Below are 20,646 nucleotides of genomic sequence, written 5' to 3' on the forward strand. Positions count from 1 at the left end.
AGTCGTGAGACAAAAGTGAGCTGGTTCTGTTTAGCGAGTCAAAAACATTGCAAGTGGTCAGTGTAGTCTGATTCCAGAAATGAGTAACTCAGGCAGTTCTTGTAATGCAATAGTGCCTTACTGTAAAACTATGTAAGCAGAGTGGACATGTACTGTATAACTGAAATGAATCAAATCTAGAGCTTGTGAATCCAAATGAAAACAATTTGGGAAATTGATACCAAGGCCTGTAATAACCTTGCAGATTATTAAGATTTACAATATACATTAAGGCAAAAACGAATTCTGGGCACATGAATTCACCCCTGCAAATTGATGTCCCCATAACCAAGTTTGTTATAAAGGCACACGCTTCCATGGTGTAATGCAGTCCGCCCTTATGAGTCATCCCTTCTCAACACCGCATGGGAAATACGAGGACGTGCCCCGATCAAAAGAGCTCTGGCAATAATACGCTCAGTTTATTCTGGAGTATATGAAGAGTAACGTCACCAGCGATAAGGTTATCAGCAACAGTGATGTCAGACATTCATCTGGTTGCAGGTGGGAATTAGCTGAATTCCCCAGGCCTCAGGATCCTGTTTCTGACCCCGTCTTCCTAGTAAATACATTCTTTAAGCACTGATGTAACTACAATCTGTTTTTATTATTCCTTTGCACGATGTGGGGTTGCGGCATGATGACACGGTTTATGTCAGAGTAAAAACAGCTCTCAGAGGCGATGTATGATCATAATTATGGGCCGGAATTGGGGGGTGTAGGGCACTCCCACCACCAGCGAAGCTACATGAAAGCTTCATGCTTCACAGCTCTCAGACTGCAGTTCTCAGTTTGGTATAAAAGGTTTTGGACTCCACACTGATCAGAGAGAATGATGGGTGATTTTAAATATAGTGTTACTGCAGCTGCAATCAACCTGGCAGATGATGCACCATGGAAGAAGATCCAGAAAAACACCTTCACGCGCTGGTGCAACGAACACCTGAAGTCTGTGGAGCTGCAGATCAGCGATCTCAAGTTCGATCTGAGCGATGGCCTCATCCTTATCTCACTGCTGGAGGTACTGAGCCATAAGAGGATGTTTAGAAAGTACCACACGCGACCAACCTTCAGACAGCTCAAGCTAGACAATGTTTCGGTGGCTCTGGAGTTTTTGGATCATGAAAAAGTGAGGTTGGTGTCTATAGGTGAGTTCGTTCAAAAGAAGGTGTTCGCAACAATTTATTAGTAGCTTTCTCAAGTGCTTTTATTTAACCCATATGTACAGCATTTTAAAGATCTAGTTTTCTGAAGTTCACATTGAAGCAATCTGCTGTTTTAAAGTCACGTGTTCAAAAATATCTACAGATCTAGTCCAAATAAATCAGGAGAATAATAGATGAGTTGGAGAGAATCGTGAAAGTCATCTTTCCAAAATCGTTTCTTTTTTTAATTTATTTTTTGTAAACCGTAATATCATAGAGACTGTGCAGTGATTTATTTATTTACTTTTTTTTTTTTTTGGTACATATCAAGTATGTCAAAGCACGCACTGCATGAATAAACAGGGCTAACTTTAAAATGAATCCATGTTCATACTCCCCTTTAATTAAAAGCATGAAATTAGAATGAACAAGCCATGATTCACCTTTAATTATACTAATTAGGCAAAATAGCAAGTATAATTGTCTGTATGCTGTTAACATAGTTTCTTGCTTACAGCAGCTAGGGCTATTACGCCACATAGGTGAACATTTGATTATAATAATTTTACTCTAAACATTCACTTTACATTGTTTAATTTCCATGTACAATTATGATGTGACTGCCAGGGTTGTTATGGTTAACTACAACTATTAAATGTGTCTTTGTTAATTGAAATTGAGCTGAAATAAAATATAAATGTAAATAGGAGATAAAAAACTTCGAAATTAGAAATGTTTGCATGGCAACTGACTAAAAATTAAGTTGAAGTACCAGAATGACCAAAAAAAAAAAAAAAAAGAAGTAAAAATAACATTAAATATAAATATTAAAAAAACAATGAAATTACAAAATGTATAAGATAAACTACAATGTAAAACGAAAAGTGAAAATATATAAAAATAAGAATTCATAATGAAGAATACAAAATATAAGAAATACTGAATATAAGGTCAGTAATGTCAATAAGCTGCGTCTGTTGTCTGAAAAGCATTAGCATTTCTTCAGAAAGACGTCATCAGGTGTTGAGCTCAGTCTTCACAGATAATGAACTGAATTGCTGGTCCCACATGTTTTTCATATAAATTCCTGTGCATGGCCCCTTCCCTAATTAGGGAGGGTGGTCATTGGGTCAAAGTGTCCTAGTGTCAAATTGGGGACGGCACTTCAGTCGATTAGCTGTTTCCTGGACTAGAACAGTGTTCCCAGCTGAACCCTCTTGTTTGGATGTCATGGATAAATGACAAAAAGCATTTGGTGTATTAAAAAAATGTAAAAGTAAAATCGCCATGTGACGGTCTCTAAATAAAAAGAACAAACAGACACACCTTCACTGTCTTTATACAGACAGTAAGGCCATAGTGGACGGGAACTTGAAGCTGATCCTGGGTCTAGTCTGGACCCTGATACAGCATTACTCCATCTCCACCCCAGTGTGGGAGGATGAGGCAAACGAATCAGTCTCCAAACTGACTCCAGAGATGAGGCTTCTGGGATGGATCCAAAACAAAGTCCCTGAGCTGCCCATAACTAACTTCAGCCAGGACTGGCAGGATGGCAAGGCCCTCGGTGCATTAGTGGATGGACTGGCACCAGGTAAACCAAGTTTCTCATATAGTGCTTTTTAAACTCCCCGTGGTCATGTGATCTCTTTCTTTTTGTATGTATTGAAAAAAAAAAGCCTTTTGCCAGAGGTTTTTGTCTTACGAAATGATTGTTCTGCTTTGTGCAGGCTTGTGTCCTGACTGGGAGAGTTGGGACACAGTGCATCGGGTGAGTAACACTAAAGAAGCCATGCAGCAAGCTGATGATTGGCTTGGCGTTCCACAGGTGAGTTCACCCAGAATAGACTGGCCAGTCATGATAACATTCTCAGTGATTGATTTGTGTGAATCCTTTTTATTATTATTTTTTTTTTTTACATATCTATAATTAACTTTATCAAGCTCATAGCCCCAGAGGAGATTCTTGATCCAGCTGTGGATGAGCAGTCAGTGATGACATACCTCTCACTTTTCCCCAAAGCCAGACTGAAACCTGGAGCTCCACTCAAGCCAAAGAAAGGTTGGGCACATTATAAGCCCCCCTGCTGTTTAGTCTTTTGATGTTGTCACGAATAATGATAGGAAAAGATGCATCATGATGATAATCAAACATTTGTTGATGAGAGAAGTTTCTGCAGGTTATTGATACGCAGTGTTGAGAAGGTTACTTCGCAAATGTAACAAATACAATGTTACAGATTACAAGTTACCTTATTTAAAATGTGATAACTCTTTCAATTACTTTATTAAAGTGATTAAACTTATTACATTATACAATCTATTTAATGTTTTAACCTGTTAATCATTATCAAAATCCTTCATCACTTAAAGCTGCAGTAGGTAACTTAAAATATATTTTTTACATATTTATTAAACCTGTCATTATGTCCTGACAGTAGAATATGAGACAGATAATCTGTGAAAAAATCAAGCTCCTCTGGCTCCTCCCAGTGGTCCTATTGCCATTTGCAGTTACAGACCACTCCCGGTAAAAAATAACCAATCAGAGCTCCGGTCCGTAACTTTGTTTGTGTTCAAAATGTAGAAAAATGTATATAATAAGCGAGTACACCATGAATCCATTTTCCAAACCGTGTTTTTAGCTTGTCCTGAATCACTCGGGTGCACCTATAATAAGTGTTTATATTTGGACTATTTTAGATTGCTTCGGGGGTACAGCGGCGGAGTAACCCAGTACCTTTGTGATTCTTCTTAGACATAAACAGAGAGAAGTAGTTCCGGCTACGATGTTCTTCCGCAAGACGCAAGCAGTTCTGTTTATTAACCGCTAGAGCGTCAAAAGTTCCCTACTGCAGCTTTAAATCAAGATTACAAAAATGTAATTTTAAAGCACAGCACTGGAATGCACTTTTTAAACACTGAAACACATTATCAGACGCCATGGTGTCAACTATAGTTATGTTAACTAATTTTTAATGAACTGTTGTATAAAAGCAATATCACATCTGCAGTTGTGCTGTTATTGGTCTCAATATCAGCCGCACCTGCAGCCTCACTCCTTCAGTCAACACTTTGATGTTGTTATGACACGTAATTGACATGGTATGTGTCAGTTACCAATATCCAGTTATTTTCATAATGTGTACAACCTTGAGAATCTTGGGTGTCATTTCATTTATTAATTTTTTTTTTATCACCCTCTCATGCAATTTAAAATCTCACTTTCTATATATATTTTTTTTTTCAGTGCCTAAACCCAAAGCCTGTCGTGCCACAGGACGGGGACTGCAGTCCAAAGGCATAAGAGTAGGTCAGCTGGCCCAGTTTAAGGTGGACACCCACAAAGCTGGGCCTGGAAATCTGGAGGTCAATATTAGAGACCCCAGTGAGTAATAGTCCATTATTCATAATCTGTATGAAGATTGTACAAAATTAGGTATTCACTGTTAGGGCTAACTAAAATGTTATCCTGTTTTTTAGATGGCAAGGAAGTGGCTGTTACTCAGAAGGACACACATGAAGGTGTATATACCTTTGAATATACACCCACTGCTACAGGAGATCACACAGTGGAGATCACTTGGGTTGGTCAGCACATTGCCAAGAGGTTAGCTCTCATTTAACATAATAGCTGATAAACATTAACATTTCATTTTAATTTGAAGATTAAGCTTCTTATTTTTCTGTTACAGCCCATTTAAAGTCAATGTTGGTTCAAAAGCTGGGCCACAGAAGATCCGGGCATGGGGACCAGGACTGGAGGGAGGGACTGTGGGTTTGTCAGCTGATTTCTTAGTGGAATCCGTTGGTGCAGATTCGGGCATGCTGGGTGAGTGGATGTTTATGTACAGCGGGTAAAATAAATATTGAACACGTCAATATTTTTCTCAGTAAATATATTTCTAAAGGTGCTGTTGAATTTTCACCAGATGTCGTTAACAGTCAGAGTATTCCATACATGCAAAGAAAAGAAGAAAAAAATAAGGAAACATAAATTCTGAAATTAAGTTATATGTTATATAATTGAATGACACAGGGAAAAAGTATTGAACACATGAAGAAAGGGAGGAGCAAAAACACATATCAGTAAATAGAAAGCAATCCTGCCTTTTGTAAAATGAAATTAATATTAGTTGGTTCAGTCCCAACTGATGGCCTATAAAAAGTTGTCTCATTACCTACTGTCACACAAGAAACCTTTCATGATGGGTAAAAGCAAAGAGCTCTCACAACCTTACTGTTGCAAAATATACTGATGGCATTGGTTACAGAAGGATCTCTAAACTCCTGAATGTTCAAGTGAGCACTGTTGGGGCCATAATCTCGAAGTGAAAAGAACATGACTTCACCATAAACCAGCCACAACCAGTGAAAATAACTATCAGAAGAGTTTTCTAAGAGCCAAGGATCACTTGTGGAGATCTTTAGAAAGACCTGGAATTAGCAGGTGCAATTGTTTCAAAGAATACAAAAAGTAATGCACTTAACCGCCATGGCCTGTATATTGCTGAATGAAAAAGCTTGTTTAAAGTTTGCTGCACAACATTTAGACAAGCCTGTGAAATACTGGGAGGAATTAGTCTGGTCAGATGAGACCAAATTTGTACTCTTTGGATGCCATTATACACACCATGTCTGGAGGTCAAATGGCACTACACATCACCCCAAAACTTCATGGTGTAGCACTAGCAAAATTCAGATAATTGAAGGAAGGATGAATGGAAAAATGTACCGAGACATTGAAATCTGCTGCCATCTACAAAGATGATAAAGATGAAACGAGGGTGGACATTCCAGCGAGACAATGATCCCAAACACAGCCAAGGAAACTCTCAGTTGGTTTCAGAGAAAGAAAGTAAAGCTGCTAGAATGGCCCAGCCAATCACCTGACTTGATTCCAACAGAACATCTATGGAAAGAACTAAAGATTAGAGTTCATAGAAGAGGCCCATGGAACATTCAAGATTTGAAGACCATTTGTGTGGAAGAATGGGCCAAAATCACACCTGAACATATGTTATGTTGAGTTGTGTTGTGTTGTGTTTTGCTTTGTGTTATGTAAAACAGTTAACATTAATTACCATCAAAAAGGAACAGTTAATTTATACCTTCAGATAAAATGTACTACTAACAAAATGGTACAGCTAATTTATACTTTACCAATTATATTTGCAAGGTTTTGCCATTGAAGGTCCATCTAAGGCAAAGATTGAGTGTGATGACCGTAATGATGGCTCCTGCCTTGTGCGGTTCTGGTCAACTGAGGCCGGTGAGTATGCTGTACACGTAATGTGTGACGATGAAGAAATCCAGGACAGTCCCTTCATGACCTCCATCAGACCTAAGAGAAAAGACTTCCACCCTGAAAAGGTAAAATACTATATTCTCACCTATTAAAGGGATAATTCACCCAAAAATGAAAATTCTGTGAGTAATTACTCACCATCAAGTCGTTCCAAAGACATTCATCTTTGGAAAACAAATGAAGATATTTTTGATGAAATCCCAGAGCTTTCTTACCCTTCATTGACCGCAATGCAGCTACCACGTTCAAGGCCCCGAAAAGTAGTAAGGACATTGTTAAAAGATCTTTGTGCACAAAAAGTATTCTCATAGCTTCATAAAATTGTCACATGTGTACTATTTTAACAATGTCCTTTCTATGCCTTGAATGTGTCAGTTGTGTTCCTGACTATGAAAGAAAGCTCTAGGATTTCATCAAAAATATCTTAATTTGTGTTTAGAAGATGAACGAAGGACTTACGGGTTTGAAACAACATGATGGGGAGTAATTAATGACAGAATTTTCATTTTTTGTGAACTATCCGTTTTGCAGACATGTCTAGTGTGAGAGCCCTTGCTCTTTTCAGAGAGATCCATTTTATATGAAGGAGATGTTTTCATTAGATGTGAAATTATTTCATTAGTTATGCATGTTGGGTTTTAGGTGACAGTAGAAGGACCAGGTGTTTCCCAAACCGGCTGCATAGTGAACCTTCAAACCAAATTCACAGTAGATACCAGGCGAGCTGGTGAAGGAGAACTTAAAGTTTATGCTCAGGTATTAAATGCAGTAAAATATTTATGATTGTTCTTCACATTTAAATTGAAAGCAATTATAATATTCAGAGTGATTTGACTTCTTCACAGAGAGCAGATGGAGAGTGTGTAGATGTCATTGTTGCTTCTGAACAATCTGGTGTCTTTGTCTGCTCCTACATCCCGTCATCTCTCTCCAAACACACCATTGCTGTGGCTTGGGGAGGAGTCATGGTTCCCGGGAGTCCTTTCATTGTGAGTGCATATATTGGTCTTGAAAAATGTTTTAAACATGATCGTATAATATGAAGTGGGAAATGTAAAGCTGAGAATGTGATGTACAACAATAACAACTGAAGCTCATTCTGATGCATTTCATTTACATGATCTAATGAAGTTAGAGAAGACACATGTTCCCCAATTTGGTTTGCATCATGTTGCATTAATGTTCCAGCATCTGTTGCCTTATGAAATTCCATTTGATCTCGCAGTGGCTTTAAACCTGTCTGGTGATGATGTACTGCTGCTTAATGCTGCAGCCAGAGCTCACAGGAATGTAAAAGGATGTTTATTACTCTATTTGTACTGGCATTGCCTCTGTCAAGAGGGAATGAAACTATGCTTATTGAAATCACATGTGAAGAAATGTATAATAAAAAAACAAGCACTAAAATGAGCACTAAAAAAAACGTAATCTTCAGTTCTTTGGAAGCCTGTAATTGCTGCGCTGAAAAGTTTTGTATGATCTCTGCATCATTGCTCTTTCAGGTGACACCTCGCAAGATTAAGATTACACCTTGTAGCCCAGTCTGGTTTAAACCAGATGGCTCGGAAGTGTATTACTCTGGTCAGTGTAAAGAAACAGTCTTTTTTTTAATCAAAATGTTATCATCATTTATTCATTGTCATGTTATTCCAGACCTGTATGGTGGAATGCAAAAGGAGAAATTTTGAAGACTCTTCACACAACTTAGTGTACGGAACAATCGAATTTCAAATTGATAAAAAATAATAGATCCAAATATAAATATGCAGCTACAGATTTTTATTTTATGGATGTGTAAAAATGCAATAATCAAATAAATCATTGATAAAAAATATAAAATTTGGGGGTAGGGGGGCGGTAAACTTTATTTTAAACTTTAACTTTAAAGTTATTTAAATTAAAATGAAATTATATTTATGCATTTAGCAGATGCTTTTATCTAAAGCGACTTACAGTGCATTCAGGATTACATTTTTTACCTAATGTGTTCCCTGGGAATTGAACCCACAACTGATATATAATTTATTAATAATATATATTTTAAATTAAATCACTTAATTATTATTATTAAATTATCAAAAAGTAATATCACCTCTTAATTGTAAATATAGTGCTATTAATGTCTCTGATTTTTTTATTTTAATTGATATGATTGTGTTCAGATGACGAGATGGACCTTGATGAAGACTTCCCAGAGAACGTACGGCCTGGAGGCCATGGAGAGCTTGTTATGAACATAATCAGCCCATCAAACATCCAAGCCGATGCCTCAAAGGTATTGAGGCTTACGCATTTTGTGTATTCACTTGAGTAGTGTAGTATCAGATGTTGTTTGTTTCTTCAGGTAAGAGCTCATGGTCCAGGCCTAAAAGAAGGTTTTGTTGGAGAACAGGCTGAGTTCATCATTGACACAAGCAGAGCAGGCAGTGGAAGACTTGCCATAAGAGTGGATGGACCCTGTGAAGTTACTCTCCAATGTCTGGACAATCAAGATGGCACTTGTACAGTGTTTTACCTTCCCAAAGAGCATGGGATGTATAAAATAAATGTCCTTTTTGACAACTCTCACATAACTGGCTCTCCATTCCAGCCTGTTATAAAGAAGCCGATTGACCCCTCTAAGGTTTTGGCTACAGACCTTGATCTGCTACAGGGGAGAGTCGGTGAACCTTGCATTGTAAATATAAACTGCCCAATGGCAGGATCTGGAGCTCCATCTGTGCAGGCTGTCTCCGACTCAGGAGTCATTGTCCAAACAGAAGTGAAGGAGAATGAAGACGGCACCTACACAGCGGTTTATGTGCCTCTAACTGGAGGCGTATATACGCTGCTTCTGAAATATGGAGAAAAGGAGGTGCCCTTTCGTAAAGTTATGGTTAATCCAAAGGCCTACAAAAGCCATGTAAAAGTGAGCAGACGAGGTGAAAAGACCCCTATAGGTTTGTCCCATTGCCATTGTTTTGAATTCAGATTATATTTGTTTTCTTGACTTTGTCTTCTCGTCCGTTCTGTTGTTTCAGGCGTTGTGGCTAGTGATTGGGAAACTGATACATGTCAAGTTGTTGCAAATGGTTTGGGTCTCCAAAAGGGCCTGACTGGACATCCTAATGTGTTTCGTGTAAATGCCAGGTAAGAGGAAGTTAATTTCAAATATGCATTCAGAGCCAAAAACGACTGGCAACCCCATTTGATCCATAATGCTTCTCTTTCTCAGCAGATCTTCAGTTGGTGATTTGGACATAACAGTGGAGGGTCCGTCTGAGTGTCAGGTGACATGTGAAGACAGCGATGAAGGCATTTATAATGTGGAATATACTCCTTCAGTGCCTGGTGACTATAAGGTCACCATTACCTGTGGAGAGAACCACATTCCAGGTCAGCTTTACATTCACCAGAAACAATTGCTATTTTCCTTTATTTTATTTACTTCTATTATATGAAATCATTCCTAGCACAAGAAAGTATCATTTCAGTTCTAGGTATGATCAAGTTGCTTTTACTAGGTTATATTTAGGTCATTAATATTGAATCATTATTAAAATATTTTTCATGTAAAATTCTTTAATGTAAATAAACTATTTTTATTGAGAGAATTGTTTGACTGGTGAATTCGCCTTTTATAATGATAGTAAAGCTCCGAGTTGACAGGAAGTGAATCAGAATTAATCAAACTTAGAATTTTGTCTTGAATTAAACCGATATATTGTATATAGTTTTGTTGATTGTATGACATTTGTTATCCACTTTTTTCTCACCATGATGATCGCAGTGTTGCTAACATTTTTTATTAACACACACACACACACACACACACACACACACACACACACACACACACACACACACACACACATATATATATATATATATATATATATATATATATATATACGTTCACACATGCATGCACACTTAAATGAAATTGATGTTTTACACAAATGTTGTCTAAATTAAACAGGAAGTCCATTTATTGCATCAGTGAAGGATGTTTCAAGTACTGTGGACTCTGGAGTCTGTCTGCAGTCAGGGATCTGTGTATCTTCAAATACCGATACCCATGGTAAGTATTTGTATTTTTTTTTCTTGACATTAAATGTGTCCAACGCAAGAAGTCATGTCTACACATTTGGCACAGGTACTGAAGTGCCAGAAATCAAATACAGCGGACAAGGGATTTACAGGTCAAGTCCACCTCCATCAGTGGAAGACACAGATTCCTTCATAGATCCTCAGAGACCTTGTGGAAGCAGCAGGTTAGATTATATATATTTTTCAATCTAAAACAATGTTATATGACAATTATCTGAACACCTATATCCTCAACTGTTTTAATTGTAGTCCCATCCAGTTCCAAACACTGCCTAGCCGTGAGCGTAATACAGAGAATCCCTCAGCTTGTGGTGGGGATATGGCAGAGGTGATTGTTCCTGGTTTTAAAGGTGGAATCTGTGGTAAAACCCCTCAAAGTTTTACGATTGACTGTAGTAGCAGTGGAGAAACACCAGAGACTGTTGCTGTGGTGAGACCCGATGGTGAGCACAAAGTAAAATGTTTAAGCTTGCAAGCGTTGGGAAAATCATTTTTGAGAAGCTTTGAATGTTTGCACTGTAGGTTCCTTCGAGCTTCTGGAGGTGACAGACAGTGGAGATGGCACTTATACTGTTGTCTATTTGCCCACCATGGATGGCTGTCATTTGTTAATGGTGAAATTCACAAATGATGAGAGCTTTAATCGGTGAGACCTGTTTTTTGTTGTTGCAGGGAATGTTAAATTTTGTGGGCTATATGTTTATTCCAAGGTCAAATGTTTTTTGTTTGTTTTGTTTATTTTTACTTTGAGTAGCATCTCTTAAAAAAAAATTGTTTAAAAATAGTTAACTAAACTATTAACTTAAATATAGTTATACTAAATGGTAATTTAAACAAAACATATTTTCTAAATAATTTTGGCCGATGCCGATACCGATATCGATATATATACAAATATATACTGATATATTTAAACTTTAATTTTACTGAAGAGAAATCCATGTATGTCTTCTGTACTGATTCTACCATAAATTTATTATTTTACAAATGTAGACAGACATTCACATCTGAAAAACAGGTCAATTATTTCACTTGGAGAATATCGGTTTGGCTCATCGGCAGAAATATTCATATCGGCCGATACTGATAATGGTCATTTTAAGCTTTTATCGGCCGATACCGATGTTGTGCCGATATTATCGTGCATCCCTAATATATATATATATATATATATATATAATCTAATTATTATTATTTTTTTATACAGACATTTCAAGTTTGAAGTGTTGCCAATAGATGACACTGCTCAAGTTGATGTATCAGGTCCAGGTCTGACATCAGGGGTGTGTGCCTGGCGTCCTCAAACATTTACTGTCGACTGCACCTGCACAAGAAAAGTCCCACAGTTTGTTGCCATAATGACACCAGATGGTATTACACCATGTATAATATTAGATCATAACTACTAATTCAATATTTCAGTTACAAGTGTTAAGTTGCACCTTTTGTTCATCATTAAATAAAGGCTTGACTGAGACGATAGAGGTTGAAGACAATGGCGATTGGACATACACTGTAAACTACACTCCTTCAATGGAAGGCCTTCATTCTCTGATGGTCAAATATGCTGAAGACCATTCCTTTTGCAGGTATGAGCATTGCATTCATGGGCACAAAATATAGATTAAATGCATAGGTTGTGTCCAGTAGAGAAATTTGATGCATGTTATTGTTCATTTACAGTCCTTTCCACTTTCATGTGTTGCCTGTGCCTAATTCTGATGATAAACACTGTGGAGGTAAAGGCTTTAGGAATGGTACTGCAGTTTTGGAATTGGGCTTAGAGGCACAAGTGTGTGTAAACACTCCTCAGACCTTCACAATCAATGGCAGTAGCACTGGAGAGCCGCCAGAGACTGTAGCTGTTGTTACACCTGATGGTGAGAAAGTAATGGAGAGGATCTATTATGTAATGTTTACAACAGAATTTGACTCATTATTTCCCTTTGCAGGAACAATCAAGCTATTAAATGCAAAAGACAATGGAGATGACACATACTTGGTGTCATACTCCTCTTCTGCTGAAGGATCTCACTCAATTATGGTCAAATATACCAATGATGATTCCTTTAGAAGGTAGTTTTAGTTGGTAGCCACCCAATACATGCATTCCATGTCCACAGGTTCTTATTTCAGGCTATCTTTCAGTCTTCTCAGGTTTCATGCAATACCTTCTCACTCTGGTAGCAGTGTTAAAGATGTCTTAAACAAAGAGGAAGGTTGGAGTCAGGAGGAAAGTGTCCACGCTAAAGCTCCTCAGATACTTGCTAATGGCTGCAGTGTGGAACCAGAGACTGTCGCCACAATGACCGCTAATGCTCCCAACCGTGAGTTTAAAATATTGCTGGCATTTGCATGGCAGGATGTTTGATAGGGTTATCAGTTACATGGGGTTTTTGCATGTAGGTTCAATCGAACTTGCAGATGTGATGGAAAACAAGGACAGAACTTGTTCACCGGATATGGAGGGCTGTAATTCTGTTATGGATAAATACATCAATGAAGAGACTTTAAGAAGGTAAATTGGTAATTTAATGAGTCTGATTTATGTACGATTACCTGTAAGACATTTAGTCATTTCTATAGATCTACTAAAAATATTTGGTGTCTTATTTGTGTCTCAGCATCTCTGAGATCCCGGAAGACTTTACAGTTGGACATACAGAACCAAAGATTTGTGCTCCAATCCCTCAGTCGTTCAAAATCGGCTGCAGTAAATCTGGGAAGCCCCCTGAGTGTGCGCTGATGATCTCCCCCAACGGTGAGGATCCGCTTCTCTTCAGAGACGAATCAGATTTGTATTGCTGTATCTTGTGTAATTGTCAAAGCTTCGTATCTACAGGAAAGACTGAACTGACAGAGGTTAAAGAAAACGCAGATGGGACTTACTCCGTTAAATATTCTCCAAACATAGAAGGTCTTCATTCCTTGATGGTCAAATATGTTGATGATGAGTCATATTGCAAGTAAGAATGAATGTGTTCAGTATCTCAGAAAATTAGAATATTACTTAAGACCAATACAAAGAAAGGATTTTTAGAAATCTAGGCCAACTGAAAAGTATGATCATGGAAAGTATGTTTATGTATGTTCAAGTATTATTTCAAATAAATCTATTAATAACAACGGCTAAAAATAATTTGACAGTCTTTCATTCTATTTGCTTTTCAGTGCTCTGAGATTCCATGTCCTGCCTGTAAAGGATCAACATGTATCCAATGCAACTGAGGTTTGTGGCGGACAATTAAAGGGAGATATCTGTGCTCAAACTCCTCGGACTTTCACAACTTGCTGCAAGACTAGCGAGGCCCCGGAGATTGACCCTATGAAAGCCGATGGTGAGCCCCTGATTATATGATCTGATTATATAATCATCTGATATTGACACAGAAACCTTGTTTATTGTGGTATTGATTTTGCAGGCAGTACAAAACTTGTTAAAGGGTTAAATAATGAGAACAAGATCAATGCTGTAAATCACACATCCTCTGCTGAAGGCTTGCACTCCTCCGCTATCAGAGATCCCAGTGAGGAGGATTTTCAAAAGTAAGAAGTTTATCACAGTCCAGTTTCTATCTAAACCATATACATTATTAATTCTATCTCAATATCCTTATTTATTTTTCACTAATTTGTGCTTTGTTTATCCCTTAATTAACTGACATGAATTATAGTCACCAGCTGCCGTCATCATGCAAACCTCAAGGTTTTCAAAACAAGGTATGAATGTGTGAAGCTTCCTCAAGGTTCATTTCAATCTGTTTAATGATGTCCTTGAGACATTTCGCACCCTGGATGTCTTTAACATCTTCATTATTTCTCATCAGGTTGAGGGCAGAAATGTAATTCCTCTTGGAGCCATTAATCAAGCAGGGTTTCTATCATGTGATATAGTGCTGCCATCAGACTTAAGTGAAGGTGAAATTACAGGTGAGATGTTACCCAGATTCACTTGTTCATGTGAAGAATCGCAGCCTTGCATCATTATTTGAACGGTATTCACAGGTGAGGTGATCACGCCGTCTGGAAAGACAGCACAGCCCAGCGTGATTGATAACAAAGACGGCACCATCATGCTAAAGTTTGATCCTTCAGAAGAGGGTCTTCACCAGCTACTTATTAAATCATCCAGAAATGATCTACCAGGTTAGTCTGTGTGGAAAATATGGACTTAGTTCGTCAACAAACCAAATCAGATATTTAGTGTTTGCTTTACAGTTGATCATGCTTTAATGGATAAGCATAGAATATTTTAGAGCTTTGCATAACTACAAAAATATATATTCAATATTAATATGATTTAATTTATCCTTTAATTTACCCATAATGCTTTTTCTTTTTTTTTTTTACATTTATTTTTATGATATAGAACTCAAACTTCCTCATATATGAATTATGGTTGTTTTGGAGGATAATTAAAATAAGATGTGTTGATTTTTAGCTATTTTGCCTTATTTTAATGCTTGTTTTGTCTTATTTTTAACCATTGTAAGTCATAGTTTTCCAAGGGCTCTTGGATGAGAACCACTACTTTTTTTCGTCCATATATTTGGCATGATGGCATTAATTTTGACTGACTTCACCCAGCAATCAACATTTGTGATATTTACTCCGTCAGAACAGTTTAAATCCCATTCTTTCTCCTTTCTGCAGAACTTCCACTGCAGTATTATGCTAATAGTCTTCCTAATCGCAGCACTATGGCCTATGGACGTGGCCTTGTGTATGGAATTGCAGATGAGACTGCAACATTCACCATCTGTCAGGAAGATTCAGCCTCGAGTGAGCGTTTGTTTTGTGATCCCATAATAACGGACTGTGTACACTTTTGTGCAGTTGTATTGTATATTGTTTGTACATCCAATATTAGTTGACTTCACTCAACTGCATGTCAATAGAACAGAGAACAGCAACAAATTCAAGTGGAAAGTGTGCTGAAATGGATCAACTTTATTAGCAAAAATACAGTAATAACATTGCTGCTATCAAAGCATAATGAAATATCATTCATTGCCATTATAACAGAGTGCATTAGAGTCTGCACATTGACAAGTTTTGGTTCACCACCAACTGTTGCATAATTCTTAGAGCTATTATCTTATTTTAGGTGAGCTGGACATCACAATTGAGGGTCCGTCTGAGGCAGATGTGTGCTGCTTGGACAATGAAGATGGCTCTTGTACTGTGAGTTACTTCCCAACTGAGCCTGGAGATTATGAGATCCAGATACAAAATGATGACGTGCCTATCCGAGGTAGTCCCTTCAAGTCCAGAATTGCCGGTATGGAAACCCCACCAACCCTCAAACCAAATCAAACCAGATCAAAGCTGAAATCACAAGATGCATGGTTTTTATAACCCAATACAGATGGAAATGTGAGAAGGTCACAGGTAAAACTGGGCAGTGCGGCTAACTTTACCCTGGACATCACTGAAGACGATATAAGCCAGCTCTCAGCCAGCATCATGTCACCCGCAGGCAATAATGTTCCCTGTTTGCTGAGAACACAACCTGACAGCCATCTGGGTGAGCCATCTATTAATGAGCACACAGCTGCAGTTGGGGCAGAAATGAAATGACAAGCATTAATAAGCCTCAACAAATACGTTTTAGCATTTGATCACCTCAAGGACACCAGCATCCTTAGTGCCACTGTCAAACTTCATCAGAGGTGTGCTTGTTTGTTATGCAGGTGTATCATTCATCCCCAGAGAAACTGGTGAGCATCTGGTCAGCATCATGAAGGACGGTGAGCATGTGAGCAAAAGTCCCATCTCGCTTTCCATCAGTCAGGCGGAGATGGGAGATAGCAGCAAGGTGAAAGCCTTCGGCCCCGGCTTACATACAGGGCACACCTTCTGCACATCTGAATTTGTGGTTGACACTTGGGATGCAGGTATGTTGCTATCTAGTCCAGTTATTTGACTTATTTTACAGTATGGATTTTACCCTAAACTTGCATCCTACAGGATATGGTGGGCTAACAGTTGTAATTGAGGGTCCCAGTAAGGTAGATGTTCACACTGAAGAGCTGGAGCACGGAACATGCAATATATCGTACTGCCCAATCAAGGCTGGGAATTACAAAATCTCCATTAAATTCTCTGATGAACACATTCCAGGTTAATACAGCTGCCTTGTGCAAGCACATGTACTTGTATGTATTTTTATTTAACAAGGTCACATTAAATTGATCGAAAGTTAAAGACATTTTTAATGTTTCCAAAAAAAAACACTATCCTGAACAAACATGTTTTACAGTTTCACCAAAAAATTTAAATTACGCCACACAACTTTTTTTCATTTTTTTCCATCGATAATAAGAAATGTTTCTTAAGCTTTTTTAAATCAACATAATAAAATTATTTCTGGAGTAATGGCTCCTTAAAATTCAGCTTTGCCATCACAGGAATAGATTACATCTTAAAATATATTAAAAGGAATATTGAATATTGTTTTTATTTTAAAATTATAATATTTAATAACATTATACTTTTCTTTACTGTACTTTCGATTAAACAAATCCAGTGAGCATAAGAAACTTCTTAAAAAAAAAAATACTAACCCCAAAGTTTTGACAGATAGTGTATAAAGAATTTGTAAATATTGTATATTTTGGGTAAATTTATAAAAAAATTTAATATAAGTTATAACTTAAAAAAAAAAAAGCTCTTAAAATCCATTTTTAGAGGACATTAGAATTCTGATATTACCTTTTCAAAATTAGTTGGAGTAAAGTATAATAAATGTATAAATATTATATTCCTCTTTACCAGGGAGTCCTTTTACGGCTGTGGTGACAGACCGTGGGCTTATGAGAGAGAACATCACCTACAACCAGAAAGCCACTCATATTGCCAGCATTGGGAGTGAATGCAGCTTAGCCTTCAAAGTCCCAGGTTAGATGAATAGCCCATCACACTAATCCAGGCCCTTTATCTGGCTTCTCCGGGACTCTGCAGTGCCGCTAACAAAAATACATTCCCTTTCATTACAGGTACTGATGCTGAGATGCTGTCTGCTTATGTGCATGAGCCCTCGGGACGTCCAGGAGAGGCAGTTGTTGTTGCCACAGGCAGTGACACCTATGCAGTGAGCTTTCTAGCTAAAGAGATGGGAGTTTATAATGTGACTGTAAATATCCAAGATCAGACAATCCCTGGCTGGCCACTGCAGTACACCGTCGGCCCACTTGGACAGGGAGGATGTGAAAAGGTCCAGGTGTGGGGGCAAGGCCTTCAAAAAGCTTTAGCAAGTGTTCCAGGTATCCCACTAATATTTTTGACGTTCTGTTTTTTGTTAATGTGAGGTGTTTTGTTACATACTCTGTGTCAGCTGGCTAAGTCAGTTGTGAGTCATTTCAAAAGTATGTACTGATTTCATTTTGCAGCTGACTTTAATATTTGGTCCCGTGAGGCCGGAGCAGGAACTCTGTCTGTCTCAGTAGAGGGTCCTGGAAAGATTGAGCTCCACTTCGACGATCAGCTGGATGGTTCTTGCATTGTGTCCTACACGGCTCAAGAGCCTGGTGGGTAATGACTAAGGTTTTAAAAAATTTGTGTTTTTGCAATTACAATATCTGTAATTGTATTGAATGGGATGAAAGGGTTTAAAGTAAGACGAACCAGTTAATACCAAAAACATAACAGAATTCATCAAATCCACTATTCTGGAGAACGATGGTCACTAGAGATCTGGAATCATTTTGAATCATTTAAAATAGATTTGTGATACTATGATAAAAACATAAATACAATAAAAAAACATGTAAACAAAAGGATTATTGGAGCATGCTTTACAACAAAATACTAGGATTTCAGGATTTCTTGAAAGTTTCACCCTTTACTAGCAATTTCTGAGTGAATTTTTTTCAGTGTAATTTTCCATTATTTAATATCATTTTCAAAACGTAAGTTAGTACTTTATTCAATATATGAAGACTTTTCCCATTCAAACCAAGGACAGTAATTAAAATGACAACAATAATGTTAACTATACTTTTTTTTTTATTGTTTGAGAATAGCGACATCCACTTTACAAAGGAACAATATTGTTAAAATTATCAATAAGTATATTGACAGCCAATCAGAATTCATCCTGCTTTACACTTTATATAAATGTACATTTAACATCATCATATTAATTGATGATATTCTAAGGAAGGGGAGGGCACATTTATAGACCTATTTACAGAATTTGTTCTCTTGCAGGTGACTATGAGGTTTCAGTCATGTTTGATGAGGAGCATGTTTCTCAAAGCCCTTTCTATGTGTCTGTCAGTGCTGCCACAGATAAGAATCTCACGCAAGGACAAAATGGCTCTGGTATGAATTAGCAATGTTTTGGAGACCATTTCTATTTTGCATGGGAGATATTTAATTGTGTAGGTCTGATGGTACTTTGTTCTTTGCCAGCTATCGATCATAATCAGATGTGTAACAGTTCTGAGGGACCCTCTCTGTCAGACATGGAGATAAACACAACATCTGACAGCAGTGCTGAGCCAGTTTTCCTGTCTGATGCTAGTAAAGTCATCTGCCATGGCCCAGGCCTGAGTAAGGGCTTTCTAGGACGCAAAAACACTTTTTATGTGGACTGCAGTAAAGCTGGTGAGTACAGCTTGACATTAGCGAGTAATGTCTCCAGAGAAATGTGCGTCTCTCTCAGAACTGTGCAGCTGCTTTTGTGTTGTAGGACGAAACCTTCTCTTTGTGGGTATGCATGGCCCCACCGTCCCCTGCGAGCGGGTGTCAATCATTCACGTGGGCGGACATCAGTACAGGATCAACTATGCTGTGAAAGAAAGAGGAAAATACATATTAGCAGTGAAGTGGGGAGATGAACACATCCCTGGATCTCCATTCCATATTACTGTTCTGTGAAATGCCTACATCTGTGTATGTGTGTGTATACACTACTGTTCAAAAGTTTGAGGTTGGTCGGGTTTTGTTTTTTTAAGAAGTCTCCTGTGCTTTCCAAGCATGCACTTAATCAGAAATGCAGTAAAATAGCAAATAATAATAATAATGTTCATATATGTGACCCTGGACCATAAAACCATTTAGAAGTAGGAAATGTATATTTGTAGCAATAGCCAAAAAACATTGTATGGGTCAAAATTATAGATTTTTCTTTTATGCCAAAAATTACAAAAAGATATTTTGTAAATTCCCTACTGCAAATATATCAAACCTTAATTTTTGATTAGTAATATGCATTGCTAAGGACTTCATTTGGCAATTTTCTCAATATTTCAATTTTATTTTTTTTATTTTTTTTGAACCCTCAGAACCCTCAGAAATAGTTGTATCTCGGACAAACCATACATCAATAGAAGGTTTATTTATTCAGCTTTTAGTATGTGTAGAAATCAAAAAAAAAAAATTAATTGACCCTTATGACTGGTTGTGTGGTCCAATGTCACATATTCAGCATCATTACTCCAGTCTTCAGTATCACATGATCCTTCATAAATTAGTCTAATATGCTGATTTGCTGCTCAAAAAACATTTATTTTTTATTATCATTGATATTATAAACAGTTGTGCTGCTTCATGTTTTTGTGCATTTTTCTGGTTTCTTTGATAAATGGAAAGTCCAAAAGAAAAGCATTCATTTACCTTTTAGTTTTTTTTTTTGTTTGTTTTGTTTTTAAGTCAATTTAATGCATCCATGCTCAATAAAAGTATTAACATCTTTTTGTATTATTTTTATAATCTTAGTTTTATTTTATTACATTTTTTATGTTATAATTTTAAAATCTATTCTCCAAGATTTACCTTTCACTAAATGTAATGCAAAACTAAATTAGATGGCTGGGTGAAATCACTCATTTTAATTTCAACTCCATAACTTTTCTCAAAATGGTCTAAATGTAGTGATGCCTTTTAGATCTGGTTTCATCTTGAGAACGTGTACAAATAAAAAATAAATGTCAATATAAATGTGCAATGAACATAAATACAATTAAATGGCTTTAAATGTCAAATGGAACGTATCTGAAGAAAATGTCCATGTTATTTGAAATTCAAAGCAGTCTGTTATAAAAAAAAAAAAACCTCTGT

The 20,646-nt window shown here is 37.2% G+C and overlaps 1 protein-coding gene across 7 annotated transcripts; it reads left to right on the forward strand.

The window, feature by feature from the left end:
- The first annotated feature begins 674 nt into the window (after positions 1-674).
- On the forward strand, positions 675-20,579 carry flnb (filamin B, beta (actin binding protein 278)). Of its 7 annotated transcripts, none has more exons than XM_052594211.1 (43): positions 681-1,187; positions 2,530-2,778; positions 2,915-3,012; positions 3,129-3,246; positions 4,435-4,572; positions 4,668-4,794; positions 4,880-5,016; positions 6,364-6,557; positions 7,135-7,248; positions 7,338-7,481; positions 7,995-8,073; positions 8,655-8,767; positions 8,837-9,431; positions 9,513-9,621; positions 9,707-9,867; positions 10,451-10,552; positions 10,628-10,745; positions 10,831-11,024; positions 11,104-11,227; positions 11,789-11,952; positions 12,047-12,170; positions 12,265-12,461; positions 12,534-12,657; positions 12,730-12,908; positions 12,988-13,099; positions 13,206-13,342; positions 13,424-13,547; positions 13,753-13,919; positions 14,004-14,127; positions 14,256-14,301; positions 14,409-14,511; positions 14,587-14,727; positions 15,235-15,363; positions 15,689-15,862; positions 15,950-16,108; positions 16,275-16,478; positions 16,552-16,704; positions 17,359-17,481; positions 17,580-17,846; positions 17,973-18,110; positions 18,793-18,906; positions 18,997-19,191; positions 19,277-20,579. In XM_052594211.1, exons 1-43 carry the CDS (start codon positions 872-874, stop codon positions 19,462-19,464), a joined length of 6,816 nt encoding a protein of 2,271 aa, XP_052450171.1. In that variant the 5' UTR covers positions 681-871; the 3' UTR covers positions 19,465-20,579. The 7 variants fall into 7 exon arrangements, 6 of the variants coding, with proteins under 6 accessions (XP_052450176.1, XP_052450171.1, XP_052450172.1 ...); XM_052594212.1 differs by having other exon boundaries at positions 9,710-9,867; XM_052594213.1 differs by having other exon boundaries at positions 8,837-9,413.
- Positions 20,580-20,646: the final 67 nt, after the last annotated feature.

Source organism: Carassius gibelio, chromosome B23 (genome assembly GCF_023724105.1).
Source record: "Carassius gibelio isolate Cgi1373 ecotype wild population from Czech Republic chromosome B23, carGib1.2-hapl.c, whole genome shotgun sequence".
Classification (NCBI taxonomy): Eukaryota; Metazoa; Chordata; class Actinopteri; order Cypriniformes; family Cyprinidae; genus Carassius; species Carassius gibelio.